The sequence below is a fragment of the Haliotis asinina genome, chromosome 8, assembly GCF_037392515.1.
Source record: "Haliotis asinina isolate JCU_RB_2024 chromosome 8, JCU_Hal_asi_v2, whole genome shotgun sequence".
Lineage (NCBI taxonomy): Eukaryota > Metazoa > Mollusca > Gastropoda > Lepetellida > Haliotidae > Haliotis > Haliotis asinina.
The window spans coordinates 62,582,647-62,597,889 of NC_090287.1; the positions used below are offsets into that span (position 1 = coordinate 62,582,647).

Below are 15,243 nucleotides of genomic sequence, written 5' to 3' on the forward strand. Positions count from 1 at the left end.
CATTGGCCTCCACCCAAAGCTGTGAACAGGATTCTGATCTGCCAGAACATCAAAACTTCCATTTTCTATAACTGTTCAATTTCTGCTTGTGTTTGTGGTAATTCCAATCAGGGCTGTCAACTAACTGATTGCATATTCTGGCAATACCATGAGCGTGTGCTTATGAATCCATGAAACTGACAATACCAGTTTTGGGCAATGGGTGTATCCTGAAAATGGCTTTATTGATAAGTCACGTGAATGCTGACAAAAGATATCTCTAATTTTCACGCAGTTATCAAGTACGATAAGCCTGTGGAAATTCTAGTAAATGGGATATTTAGTTTACTAAGAAAAACCGTGTATGGAGTGGACTAAAAGTTCCTCTTTCCATGGATATCATCTGTGAGAGTTACAGATGGTAAGCCTTCGTAAGGCCCCTGTCCAACACTGTCTTCGGTCAGGTGCTAGAAGGTATGTCTGGATAGGAAGGTTCCTGCGATGAAGTGACAGATCTCATGGACTCTTCTTCATCAATCTTAGACTTTCTTTGCTGTGCTTGTTTACGTCGTTTTTTAATCACTTCAAACACAAGGACTAAGAGTGCCATGGCCACACCCACGACTGCACCATAGAAGGCGCTCTGCAATGCTAAGAAATCAACTCTCTTTGCTTTTCTACTTGGAGGCTCACACTGATGTTTGGGTTTCAAACGATTCCACCATAGTTCCAGGAGGCCGCTTTCGAACACTTTCAATATTCTGAAAGGTGAATATGAAATATATCGATTATAGTTTGACACATCGCGTGTAAATGACACATTTTAACAAGAATAATGATTTCTATAAATTTACTTTATGATCAGACCCACAAGAAGACTCACTGCACAAAGTTTTTCTTCAGCAAAGAATGATTCTTGTCCGATGTGACTAACTGGATCGGGTGTTTACGTCATAGACCTGGTTCTCGTATCCCAGTTGGGTAAATCAACGCTCACGTCAGTCACTGGACTGTTACAGATAGCCGCTCTATTGAGGGAGGTTTTTTTTTTTTTACAGATTCCGACGATTAAAATAAACTACGCCTTCTCCTACGCAAACGTAAGTTCCGACAGCGGATTGGATTGCACCACAAATGTGAATCTATGGTTTGTATAAATAATTATGTTGTGTTGTTGCCGATGTTTCAGTGCAGCACTGTAAATATTTGAGCACAAAATCATAAAATGTTCTATTCCTACCCAGTTTCTAATTTACAGTGGTGAAAAGCACTATGGCTTTACAATTTATGAACACGGGATTGGCCCGTGGTTAAAACTGGTCTTCAGCAACCAATGCTAGTCGTATGAAGGAACTGATAGTGAAAAAGACAAAGGGATTTCATTTCGCTCATGTGATACAGTAAATATCATGATACACGTCATAAATTAAGTATCCGATTCAAAAACAATAATGTCAAGCAGAGGTATCAGTACATCCACTGACATTCCCACAACCAGGTTCATACATAAAAAATGCAACAAAACAACAAATACAAAGTATAACACAGCACCAGTGGTACTCACTGTTGGGAGAAGTCATGAGAGTGTTCGCTGTTTTTGGGTAGGCCAACTGCATATTGTATGGGACGGAACTTCTCGCTCAGCATCTCTAAGTGACATCGGCGTGGGTCGTCCCACATCATCAACGGTGTTTCTTCTGCGATATAGATATAGTGGCTCTCTGCCGCTCGGCGCAGGTGTTTGTCGCCATCTTGACTCAACCAATCAGGGTTGTTTGTGGCCAGTTTCTCCGCACGTTGCCATACACTTTGATAGACGGAGATGTTAGATTCCTTAAAACATATTTCGTATGTATCACACATAGTGTTATAGCATCAACAAACAATGTAAACATGAAACAAATAGAATTTCCCATTTACAGATAAATAGCCGGTAACAATAAATAATAAAATGACATATTTCTATTAACAACCGACAGTATCGTCATCGAAGGTCTTCGGTGTCATGGTAATCCTTTTCACTACATCAGGGGCTGAACATCAAAGGTCTGGTCTGTCTTACAGTCCCTGAACTATATTATTTACCATACAGCCAAGCCCCCTCTGCAATGTCGAAAGCTAGTCTAGATTTCTTCAAATTCGATCAGGTCTGAATCACTGGTCCTCCTGGGGCCCCTTTACAGTATATATGGGTTACTTTGTTTCTGTGAAAATTACGAATATATTCGATCTCAACAAAGGTACGACCTGTATAAATCAGTCAACATATGACTTACATACGGAACATCCCACATTGAGGTACAGATACGTCTGTGAAATCATTCCTGGAAGAATTGAAGCCGCATCCGTGCACACAGTGTCTTCTCCGCGAGACGAAGGACTGTGACCTCACTCAAAACTGCGGTAAACTCAATCATTCCACACATACTCACTTGAAAGAGAGTGACAAGTGATGTCCCTCCAACAAACCCCCACTTGTATGTGTCCTGTTGCACCATCTCATCTAGACTGGAGAAGGGCGGTTTCTGTCGACCGTCGGTGAGGAACGCTATGAGGTTACCACTGTAAGTGGCCGCCATTATCACTGTGAAGAGCCACCAACAGCTGACCACTGTGCGTCCGGACTCCGTTTTGGGAAGGTATGGTCCTCCTGGAATATAAAATTAATATGCGTCGCTGTACTTGTTAACAAAGAGTCTAGGATCAGACGAGAACCTGGGTCTACTGCCTGGATTATGCAGCAGGATGCAGGGTTTTGGACTTCACCTTTCTCAGAAATGTTCTGGGTGGGTTTGACTAAGGCAGCTCTTCTTTGGAGAATTCCCAATCATTGTCAGGGCTGTGTGGAAAAAGTGACAGGGACTTCAACAGTATCAAACAAACCGTCTTTGCTGCATTTATTCATTATTATCTGTACATAATATTTAAAGCAAAAAAGCCCTTATTCATAAATGCCTCTTATCAGAAACATGCATGTGACCAATCACAACATCATGATTTATAAGTGAATGTGAATGTATAATTGATGCAATGAAAGTCATTTTTATATACCCAAAGCCCAATGGTATTTTACAATGTTGATTTACCATTCGCCATAAGAGCTCCAAAATGATACCAGAGTATATTTCCATAACGACTCAGCATTTCCGTGGGTCTGTCGTCCGCCCCGGAACGAACTGGTGTCACTTCTTCTATCAGGAAGAGGAAGACAGTGGAGAAGATGAGTGAGACGAGGATACAAAGTAGAACCTCGTGACGGAACAGATATAGAAGCGTCAACCACTTGTGTGGGTCCTGTTTACTGAGAATAAGAGCTGAGTTGGCGTAAAAATATGGCACTGTGAAATCGATGACTGTGGCCCTGCTCTCTGTCATAGTCATCGGTGCCACAATCATATCAACTTCCTGGAAGTAGAGAAATAACAACAATTATTCTTCGCTTCATAAAATACATCACATGTTGCCGAAAATTGGCAATCCTTGAAAGTTTGTCAAATACTTCATTTCTGTCTGTCGCTGACACATTGCTTATAGTAATGATTCAGATACAAAGTGCCGCATTTACATAGATTACCAAGTGAATTGACAGCAACGGGTTATGAAGCGTTGTGTACTTATATTGTTTGAATAAGGTTTCTGAGCATTATTTTACGTTATGACATTTTAATGCCAAAAATAACAAATGATTTGCAGTGATTTCCTTAATCACTATTTAACAGCTGATAGGGTAATATCGAAATCAGTACATAATAAATAAATATGAAGAGGTGCGTCCAATTTAGTTCACAAATTCAGTAACGCCTGTGTCCACCATCGACGTTGATGCACGTTTGATAACGACGACGCATAAACGACCCAAAGCGACTGATGAGAGGTTGGGGCATGTTTTTCCATGTCTGAACCGATGCTTGTCCCAATTCAATTCTAAGGTAGTTTTATACAAGAATACCCAGGAACTGATAGGACGTAAACCAGGAATGTTCAGAGCAGCCATACTGGTCTGGAAACGATTCCTTACATAGGTTAGCCGAATGCGGTTGTCTTGCTGACGTGACGCGTGGAGTACCGACCTGAGGCAAATCTCCTGCGCAATTTAGGCTAGAACTAACGCGTTTTCCACAACATTTAGAGGCAACAGAATAATCAACATTCATCAGTTTTCAATACCAAGAGTGTAAAGTTAAGGTGTCAAAAAGCATGCAAAAAGTGAGTCAGTTCACTTTGCACAAAATGACTCTATGACGCGCAAGCATGACATCAAAGTGCCTTGCTACATATTTATTTAAGGCTATTTTTACAACTTTTAAAATAGGTTTCATTTTATGCAGATTTATGTTATACACAATAATGTATTTCCGTTAGTATAAAACAAAGACGTTGTTTCCCTTAATAATCCTGCCGGTTCTCTGCTATGAACACCTACTGGGAAAAACTAATGCTAACATGCTAGATACACATTCGTGTATTGACTGTAACGTACCCCATTACTAAGAAGCTTGACTAGTCCCGTCCAACTGCCATTGAGTATCCTCCCCCACTCCTTGTCTTTGGGTTCCACCAGCCTGTAACTAACAAACACAAAGTATAGTCAAAACCTTTCAATACGTTCTCCCAAAACTCTATTTGACATTGCACAGTTAAGGTATACTAAACGTGTGATAAAGCAGAAAACAATACGCGTACAAACACACGCATACACACGAGCGTACAGATAATGACATAAAAAGATTGAAACCTGAAATTGAGTTGTTTCGCCAGTTCCTGCAACAGCTGGATGCAAAGACCGTCGAATCTGACAGAACCGTTCTCCACCCTCTTCACCACAAATGGCGCCCACTGTATCAGTATGAAAATGTTGTCGTGAAACGCCATTACATTTCATGGACATTTTGACACCCATATTCCACATATATATTTCACATTTTTCTCGTCTGTTACTAATTTCAACAATTCAACATTCCTGTTACAAAACACGATGTGCCTTGTTTTGAAATTTACTGGTGGCTTATATTCACAGCTGCGATGAATATTCAGATTGGTATGTTGCTGCACAGGCTGAGTAGTGATCGCCAGTGGCAGGATATGGCCGAGGCGCTCGTAAAATATCGAAAATTATGATACTTTTCATCTCCATTGGTTAAGGTAACCTCCATTTGGGGGTCGTTGACAAGTGATGCAACATCAAACAAAGAATAGAAATGGCACACTAATGAGGCTGGATCTTTAAATTAATGATATCAAGGACAAAGACGATGCTTTTCTTGTTTTTCAGAAGGTTCTTGATGTCGTTGTATGAGGGCGATTGTAGGTCATTTCGAAACAGATACGTGTAAGAAAACACAAATTTCATGCCAGCTTCCAACAATTCTCTGTATATTTGAGCTTTGAATTTATGTCTTATTGACTGATTGCTGACACTTATGACTGTTAGTGGTTCAGTATTATTTGTTAATTATTTATTGTTCTTGTGTTACTAGTTATTGATTTCACAGCTTAGTTCTGCAAGAATCGATGTCTGCGTTACGCTATGGTTTCATCTGCCACTAATAATCAATAACATTTCACTGAAGTCTGACTATGTATGCGGACTTGGTCTCGTTGGTTCGTTTTGGATCTGAAAGTAGCTAGATCTCCAGGCACATCCCGTAAACAATGCGAAGAGGTCAACATGTTAACGCTGATCTATGTAAGTTCCTTAATGGAAAAAAGTGACAAATTCGTTGATTATTGTTTATACACGGTCAAAAGCAATAACCAAGAACATTTGCATTAACTGTGGGATCGTGATTTACGTTTCCTGAACCACAGAGCTTAAAGCAAGCTACCCTGCTACGATAGTGTAGATAAACTTGATGCTGATGGGTCAAATATCCGGTGTTGATGCACAGGGGAATGTAACAACACAAGAAACTGTCAATAGCATAATGTAAATTCCTTTAGCAAACGGCAAACATACAATGTTTTCAGCATTAACTGCAAACGTAATTTAGATACCTCCAGCGTCCCGACAATTAATGTTCTGTTGCGATATCCATAACTGCCTACATGATAGAGCTGATGATGGACTTGCACGGAGTCATCGTGCCCAATGTAACCCGCAGTTTCAATCTTCGTTTCAGTATGACTTTTCCTGAGCATGTGGATTTTAGCTTGAACGACGGAATCTCTGGCGGACCCCCACTGCAAATATATGCATATACATGTACATATATAAGATATCCTATGCCCTTATGTCTCGGACAAGTGTCAATACAATTTGTGGCACACGTACAGGAATATAATGTTAATACGTAAATAACATCGAGGTGAAGAGTGAGTGAGTGAGTGAGTGAGTGAGTGAGTGAGTTAATATTTAACGGTCCATCGGCAATACTTCAGTCATATCGTGAAGAGAAGATACTTGACACAGAAAAGGCATATATGTATGTTATGAAAAACCTGTCGACGAAGGGCAGAAAAAAACAACCAGAATATCACAAACAGAATTTAAAACTAGCATGCGCAATTAAAACTAATAACACTATTTGGACAGTACAATATAAAACAGGCTCTAGGTCACCAACAACTGAAGGTAGATCACTATGCCAGGGACCATGGTGACTTACAGTACTTTTGCTACCTACATGGACTCAAGTTGGAGTCATTTACACCATCCCTTCAGCTGATAGCGATTGTATGAAATGTTAGTCAAAATTAAAACATCAAGAACACGGCGTTTAAAAATCCTGGTAAGTTTACATTTACTTTGAACGTTTGTGGACTTACGTACCCTCTCAGGAGGACAATAAATTTACAGTACTCCAACCCCCTTTAAGGGTACAACCACTAACAAGCCAGTTACGAATTTAAACTTCCAATACTAAAATGTTGGTGAAGCTGAGAAGCAAGGTAGTCCATAAATTATATTAAATGAACAAAATACTGACATATACGAATTTCCCTTCCACGTGTTTTAACTTCATAACAGTTGGTGTTTACCTGGTAATGTCTCTGTTGTTCCCTGAAACATTATGCCTAAGTCAACCTATGTCGATACACGGGGATATAATCAGCCAAAAGCTAACAGTACCAACGTTTTGGTGTTTTGGTTGCGAACTCGTGTCCTTGGGAGTTGTTAAGGGAGTTACACATTGTAATGGTGTAGAGTGACATATACAGGCATTTCCTTACTGTTCCGGAAATCACTCCACAACAGTAACACTACATTATTTCTTCTTGCATGTTCCTTGTTTGGCTTTTTATCGGCTCACTCATCCATATTCCAGCTAAGCGATGGTAGTGAGTACCAGCCAACCCACAGATAGACACTCAAGACCTATACAGCTACGGTGATTAATCAAATCAAAGTAACCGACCATCCGATCTCACTAGTCACTTGTAGTAACAGGAATATGCTAGTCACCTCTCACGACAAGCATGGGATGCGTCTGATTGTACAGCTGCGTATCAAACGTTTTGTCACCTAAGGAAAACTATTCAAACAATTCCTGGCTATGGTGGCACCTGAATTACCCGCGAGCCAGTTACTCACGTGTAGATTTGAAATTATGAGGAGGGGCATTATCATGCTGGAAAAAAACACACAGGAACCATGATCTGAAATATCGTTGATGATAAATTGTTCATATCGTTCACTATTCAATTTTCCAGGAACAAATTTCAGAACTCCTGGCCCGTTCTGAGGTTTTCTGGCAGGGCAAAACATTTTAACCCATGCTTTGTAGTTTACAAGAGATAGTCTTCCGACTAACCTGTTTACCCGTTGATTGTGTAAGTCCACAATGAATAATGTTCACTGTAGCATACCTATCCTCCAGACACAGTTATGGATTATTCGATCTTCACGTCTTGACGAACATCGAGGTCTGCTTGACCTTGGCAAATCTTCAATATGGACAGATTCTTTGTAGTTCGTAAACAGCTTGATCATACCTCTAACTGAGACACTGTATTCTCTCTCCATAGACTTCTGAATGGTACTCCACTTATTCCCTGCATCCTTGAATGTCACAATCCTGCTTCGTTCCAAATTTGTCCAATTTCTTTTCTTTGCCTGTTTCATCACAATAGTTCATTATCAAGACAATGTGTTTTACCCAAATGCTTCAAACCAAAGGCAAAGAGCATCCCTGGAAAAATATACTAACAGGGATTTCTGGATGTAATGAAATTTGTGACTGTTCTATCTTTCACTCAGAGTATAGTTTATGTAAGTCCTTACAAATGGTGATTCCAGAAATGAAATATTAACGGAATAAAGTATAACTCACCTATCTGTCTTTATTATGTGATCACTGCTCCTGCATTTCTTCCTCGGCTGTTAAGAATGTTACTACGTTGTTTAAACGCACAACGATGATAAAAGCACATTTGAACATTTGAACTCATTTGTCCGCATAAGCTGTACCTAAATGTAAAAGTACTAAAAGCATTTCCATTTATGAAGTGAACAAACTTTTGATACGCAGCTGTAGATGGACCCAGCCTCAATGGTTGGTCAGTTACTGAAACCTACACCAAACAGTTGCTTACCAGTGGTGAATAATATCTCGAACAGGGCATGAGATCCAGAAACACAACGCCATCAGTTTTGAATGATTCACGACTGTAAGTAAAATCCTTGACACTTCCATTTGAAGGAATCACCAGCCATTTCGAGCCCCCAAGTGTTTCCGTCATTGTTGTGTTTGATTCCATCCAGCGAGCCTGACGAGAAACAGGTATGCACTTTACACAACTCACGCTGTGGTGTGCCTTTCTTATAAATGTCTTCTTGTCATGCAGGACTCGTTACATTAGAACTTGCAGTAGATGTCAATCTCTGCCTCTGGAATTGTCATAGATTCTGTTATATGGTGAAGAAAAGTGAAAAGGTTTCTAAACAACAAATCAAAGTAAGGTTGAATACAGTGAAACCCTGAACTGGGAACATACTGGAAGTTTACAGACACTACCTGATTGAGGATTTTCTGTATACAGTCGGATGGACACACCAGAAGAAGGTTGCGTTCCTCCTCTGGAAGCAGCTCGTAGATACTGGCGAGGTCAATACTTTCAAGGGGATTGGTGGGATCATCTATCATGTATAGAAGTAACTTGATGGAAGCCAGTCTACCTCCAGACTGTGCAGTCAAAACTGTAAATATAGACATTTGGAAAGTTTTTCATGGGCTGACATTTTTTAATGTTCTTATGGAATATTCTCTTATATTATTGATAGTCTTTAGTCGATGCAATATATGACTATAAATCAAAGAACAGTCAAAGAAATGTCATTTAGTGAGCATTTTATCGGTTATACTTCAGGATGCTTATGGGACATGAAAACATTGATGTCTTCTCCTGTTATATGAACAAAATAATTTGTATCCTCATGTATATTACACTTGTTATTAGCTCTTATTGTGAGCAGCTGCACAGTATATCTGTAACTGGTTGATGTGTTTGTAATAAATCGGATTTTCACAAATTGTTGCTTTCATTTTTTATCATCAATTTATTGTCCTCATCAAAGGTGTAGGTAATAGTCAGTGTTCTCTTGCCCACCTTGGTAAGATGAGGTTATAACAACGAGCGTCCTCCACTTCACATGGTTGAGTATTGACCTGATGCCTCGCATGACATTTTCCATGGAATCGTGTCTGAAGATGGCATCAAAGTTGGCTTGCTTTGTGTGTGTGACGTTTAACACTGATTGGACATATATTGTGTGGCTGGATAGGAACGTCTTGCAGACCATGGAGCAAAGACTAAAAGGGGTGTCATCTCTGTTAGTGGAGGGACGCTGATATGGAGAGATCGATGCGAGGACCATTATATTCCCATCCAACGATCTCACTGTAACTCAATACACAGTGTTGTTACAACATTGCCAGTAGGAGTAATGTACCACACATATTGAATTCATGAAACAACAACCTAAACAACAACAGCAACAACAACAACAACAAAACATTCCCGTTTAAAATAAGTCTTTTTGATATGCCTGAATCCATATTTGGAACAACCTTTTCTTAGTGCATTGAAATACATATAACATAGATGGAAATATGTATTTATTTTATCATGGTAATTTAAAAATACCAACATGTACATCAGGGAATGTATATTGACCAAATAGCATGTGTTTCTCTGACCTTTCGCCTTCCAGAAAGAACGACAACAACAAAGGAACGAACCCTTCCTGATTAGTATACCATAAACATGTGTGTATGAGTGACATGTACAGACAAGTGCAAGTCATGTGCAATGACGTGATAAAGACGAAACAGTTTCAAACCCGTCTACTGTATGGGGACTTACGTACCATCTCGGGGCACAATAATTTTACAGTTCTTCAACCCCCTTCGAAGATACAGCCACTAACAATATCAGATTTTTATTTAACCTACCAATCATTTAACTATTTACAAAATATTTATAAAATATATATCAAACAAGCATACTTCTTGTAAAAAATCAAGTGATAATCAATACTATAATAAAGATCCTTGACAGATTTACACTGAAATATTCATCCCTTGTGATGGAAAAATCAATACACATAAGCAGAACACGCTTCAATTCTACAATGCCTTTTTGGCAAAATTTGCAATTAAAACTGTAAACTAAATAAAAAACAAATTCTGAAATGTCCTTTTGAATAACACTGACGTGAGACATAGACAGTTGTTTAGAAGGTATCAATCAGGAAAGCCCCATGGTAACCTGTTCAGAGTAACATAATCAGAATAACACCTTTGGGACCTCCGCTTTCACGTTCTCACTGGCAGCCTTATTGTTGGTCGAATGAATGCGTTACCTGTTTTCGACGCAGCAAACTGCCCCCCTGCTGAGATCAGCCAGTTTGTCACATTTAATCGATCCCTGACCGAGTCATTTCTATGGCAAACAGCAGGAATTGGGCATTTCTCATACCCCTCAATGGCCAGCAAAATACCTGGTAAAGGACCATGAGAAAAGAAAAGCGAACCGGTTACATGACAAAATTATTTTACTCGCTAATAACACAGGATTAAACACAATTAGATAGTCAGCTTTTAAGTAAACATCTTGTCTTTATCAATATTGACATTACCAACGCTCAAGAAATCTCGAAATTGTCATCTTAAAGGTCATGTATTCACGCGGAGAATAATGTTTTGAAACGTAAGAATGGCGTTATAAAAACACTCTGTATACATTGAAAAGAAAATCAACGTGCATCTACAGGAGTCATACTCAGGTAAGTATCATCAAAATGCTTACATGAATGTTGCATGTATGCATGGTTGCTAATGGGGGGCTTTTTAAAAGTACAATGACAACTGAAAAACACGCCATTATAGAAAAACCTTGTAAAAACACTTATACAGTTAAAAACACCTCAATACACAATACGTGTGAATGTATCTACAGATACAAACAGCATTATGAATTTAACTTACCCAGTGATAGAGCCCAAACATACGAATATATGGACGTCAATAAGATGATTATGCGCATGATACAAATTGGTATCCTCGAACGGCCGTTTCAGAGTCTTGGCGAAATCTCATTACTGATAATGACCGTGACAGGCGACAGAATGATTTGACATCCGTTGCATAGTGACACCTGTTTACATAAAGTTATTACTGCTCTTGGAATACCAAAATGGAAGTCAGTCAGCACATAAACTCACAAAATAGTCGATTAAAGGCAAACATAAAAACACACACAGGTTAATTTACAGAACACAACGCTGAAATTTGATTCTGTTGTTCCAAACTCAAATAGACATACGCCTACTTTACACTTTCATGTTGGCGTCCGTCAGCGTGTGTAGCGTCCATTAGTGTGCTGTATCATTTCTTAGCGCCGATTACGTCACTTATAAAAGAGTAATGACCAAGTTTGTTGGCGTTAACACTTTGATGTTGTTAGACGTGTACTCGTGTATTTGTCTGCATGCAAAGAAGTGATGATTGCTTGTGTTCAGCAAATCGTTGTTTCATGTTTCACTCGTGTCATCTACCAGAGTGCAGATCACACAGTAGTATTACTAAGTAAAGATTGATATATACACCCGTGTAAGACAAAATGCATGAAACTGGGCTCAGTTAAATCAGAACATCGATTTTTCCATTTGCAAAGCATGAATTATTTGTGCTTTGGTTTGTTGAAAGTAGATGATTATTTCAATTGGCATACATTCATACGTATCGATTTCCCAGGTGCTCTGTTCGGCTCAGATCCGAAGATCTGAAAGGCCGTTTGATGGCATTGCTTCTTGAATCATAAGATATGTCAACAATGTCATGAGCTGTGTGTTGACGTAGATGAAAGACTCGGATGTAGACATTGAGCAGGAACCCATTAGACTGAAGTGTGGTCGTACCCCAATCACATAACACGTGTTTGGTGTTGTCTGTTGTGCGTTGACATGGTGTGAAACAACAGACAAGATTTAGCCAGTTTGAGACGTATTATGGTGAAGTTGCGATTGGTAGTATTCAGTCCCGGCATGTTCCCACGTCGAGTAATACTACAAACACAGACACATTGTCTAACTGACCTTATCTATTCTTCGTCAAGCTTTCTGTTTACTTTCTTGACATTTCTCTACATTTGTTTAAGTATAAGGTAACAAAAGCATTCAGCGTGTATCATGCTAGGTTTACTGACAAAAGAACATGTACCATGATCTACCCGCTCACAGAGAACATCCAAACGTTTAACTTTTAGCTTCTTGACAACTCCTCGGAGACCTTAAACTGAGACTTCAGTCTTTTATCCAAAGACACCTGTTACTACACTTGGTGACCATACATACAGTTACTTTTATACGTACAGTTGCATTTTAATCAACAACATTGCAAGACCTTTTCTCAATATGAAAAGAATATTCGTAGAGCTAGATTTCCGCACAGATAAACGAGACATGTCTGTTAGACATTCAGGTAAGAAGCAGACAGCTGTATTGACCTTGCCCATCTGGGCGGAATGACATCTTCAGGCCAAAAGAAAATTAAACTTTGCTGAAGGATCAGAAGGATTTCAGATCTTCGCGTATTTGTATCACATGGTCGCAAAGGATTTCATACAGCTTTGTTGCGACCAAAATCAACAGACATGATATGCCTATTGTCTGACTAAGTCAGAATTATCCTTTGAATAGATAATTTCATTTGGAACAACCATGTTCCGCATATCGATATTTGTTTGTCACTATGTCTGGCCGTACATGCTAGGAAAGCGTGGCACTACTGAAGTTGATCGCACTATGGTCATGAAGAGACGTGGAAGCATTCAACTATGACAGAAAATCTTGAATATTTCCTAATCATAAAATACACAAACTGTAACTTTGTCACCAGTACATGTAGTATATATAATCAAATAAAAGGCAACAACACCCCCCACCCCCACAAAAAAACCCAAACCAAAACAAACCAAAGCAAAAAAAAACCCCAAAACAACAAAAATAAAAACAATACAAAAACAAAAACTGTTCATTACTGTAGTGCATAGAAATGCTTGTGACAGTTAACATAAATCTTTGAAAACAACGTTTTGTAGTGTCTATTGCTAGGGCAACAAAGCTCTTCAAACGTGCCTTCATTGAATGACATAGTACACAAACGCCACGCGACGAGCGTAGAGTAACTGTCAGACACTAGAAAGTCAAGCAATATATAATTTATAATCAAGATAGGTTTACAGGTGAGAAGGTTTTGTAAGGTCCCTGTTCAGCACTGTCTTCTGTCGGGTGTGTGGATCAGATCTCATTGAGTCTTCTTCAACGCCCTAAGCCTTTGTTTGCTGACTTTGTTTCCATCTCCGTTTATTCATGAATACCGTCAGTATTCCGCAAATGTGAATATGACTATAAAGATTACATACTGAGAGAACATTTGTACATCAAACTATCTTGTATTCTTGTATTCAAGATTTCTATAATAGTTTATTTAATTCCTTTATGAGTCGGCAATATTTCTGCCATATCGTGACTAAAGCATTATATAGATTAACAGTAACTAAAGATAGATTATAAAGTCCTGTCAACGAAGGAAAGTAAAGCAAACTAGAATAGCACATGATACATGTGAAAGTATTAATTAAATCTAAATCATTTTAACTATAGGGTATATCACACTATGAAAGTAGGCCATAGATCGCCAGCAACCGAAAGTAGATCACCATACTAGGGGCCATGGGGACTCACCTTGTCTTTGCTACCTGCATAGACCCTATCTGGATTGTAAGAAATATTCAGCCAACCTTAAAAGAACAAAAATACTACGTTTTAAAATTTGGTAAACTCAAATTTGGCGGAAAGACAGAGGATTTGATGGGATCTTCATCACTGGAGGATTACGAACGAGTTAGACCTCGTCTTTGAAGGACCCCGTGACTATTTACTCGGGCCATCAAGCCCATCGTCACCTACCTATATCAGCGAGGACTTCACAGCGCATTTTACCTGGACGACGGAATTCAAGCTCACCAGGACAGCTTAGTCAGCTCAGACTAGAGCCAGACTCCATCATCAGATTACTAACTCAACACGGATGGCTTGTGAATCTACGGAAGACTCAGTGCCGGAGCAAGATCTTCAATTCCTTGGGACTCACTCCATTGAACCACATCGTCGTCCTAGAGGATCGGTGGGTCAAATTCAAGCCGTGATTGGAGAAACTGTACTCTCTCCATTACCACAGACTTCCTCAGCATCTTGTTGGAACGACTAAATGCATAGCGTTCCCCGCTCTCATATATTGCTGTTAATCCCCTAGCTAGACCCGTATACCGCGCTTGTCAAACAAAGCTTGTATATTGTCCTTCGGCAAGCAGGAGAGAGTGCCATGTTATGTTTTGACTATTGTTAGTGGTGTGATATGATTCTATAGAACCATTCTTGAAGGTAGGATGTACTATTACACACACAGAAAGGACAAGAATGTATGCTTTGTAACTGAAATAATTCAAAAAGGAAAAACATAATCCCTATATGGATAGGTCAACAAACAGCAGAAGCCTACTACTGGAGAAAATAGTTCTTTCAACTGCTTTGAACGTCCAAAAAGGGAAACGCTGTCAGTAATTAACATTTTTAGGCAGATCTGAGGCGATGCATCGAACTCACAAAATCTATTCGAAATCAGGTATCCCCACCCCTTCCCTGTGTCAGTTTGACATGTACGACAATGAACTTCCGCATTGATAAAACCGGAAGTTATTCATCATTTGAATAGAAGTGAAGCTCCATAATATTCTGACAGTAAGCTACTAGTTTATTGCTGA

General features: G+C 39.3%; 2 protein-coding genes across 2 annotated transcripts in view; one reads left to right on the forward strand and one right to left on the reverse strand.

Annotated features, from left to right (window-relative positions):
* The window catches only part of LOC137294727 (cyclic AMP-dependent transcription factor ATF-3-like), a 270,414-nt gene that overhangs the window by 130,515 nt on the left and 124,656 nt on the right, over positions 1–15,243 (forward strand). The window lies entirely within an intron of this gene.
* Positions 208–14,184, reverse strand: LOC137295334 (glutamate receptor ionotropic, kainate 5-like). Its single transcript, XM_067826650.1, has 13 exons — positions 14,165–14,184; positions 11,406–11,479; positions 10,781–10,918; positions 9,526–9,816; positions 8,934–9,115; positions 8,512–8,685; positions 5,974–6,159; positions 4,715–4,815; positions 4,460–4,547; positions 3,066–3,384; positions 2,412–2,629; positions 1,544–1,812; positions 208–740 (listed from the first exon to the last, which is right to left on the reverse strand). The coding sequence occupies exons 1-13, from the start codon at positions 14,182–14,184 to the stop codon at positions 440–442; spliced, it is 2,361 nt and encodes a 786-aa protein (XP_067682751.1). The 3' UTR covers positions 208–439.

Excerpts from the sequence above, each read along its gene's own strand:
- LOC137295334 (XM_067826650.1), bottom strand. The coding sequence starts at position 14,184 with ATGCAGGTAGCAAAGACAAG. Across the intron at positions 8,686-8,933 it reads TACAGAAAATCCTCAATCAG|GCTCGCTGGATGGAATCAAA; the intron begins GTAGTGTCTGTA and ends GTTTCTCGTCAG. Across the intron at positions 3,385-4,459 it reads TCAAGCTTCTTAGTAATGGG|GAAGTTGATATGATTGTGGC; the intron begins GTACGTTACAGT and ends CTCTACTTCCAG.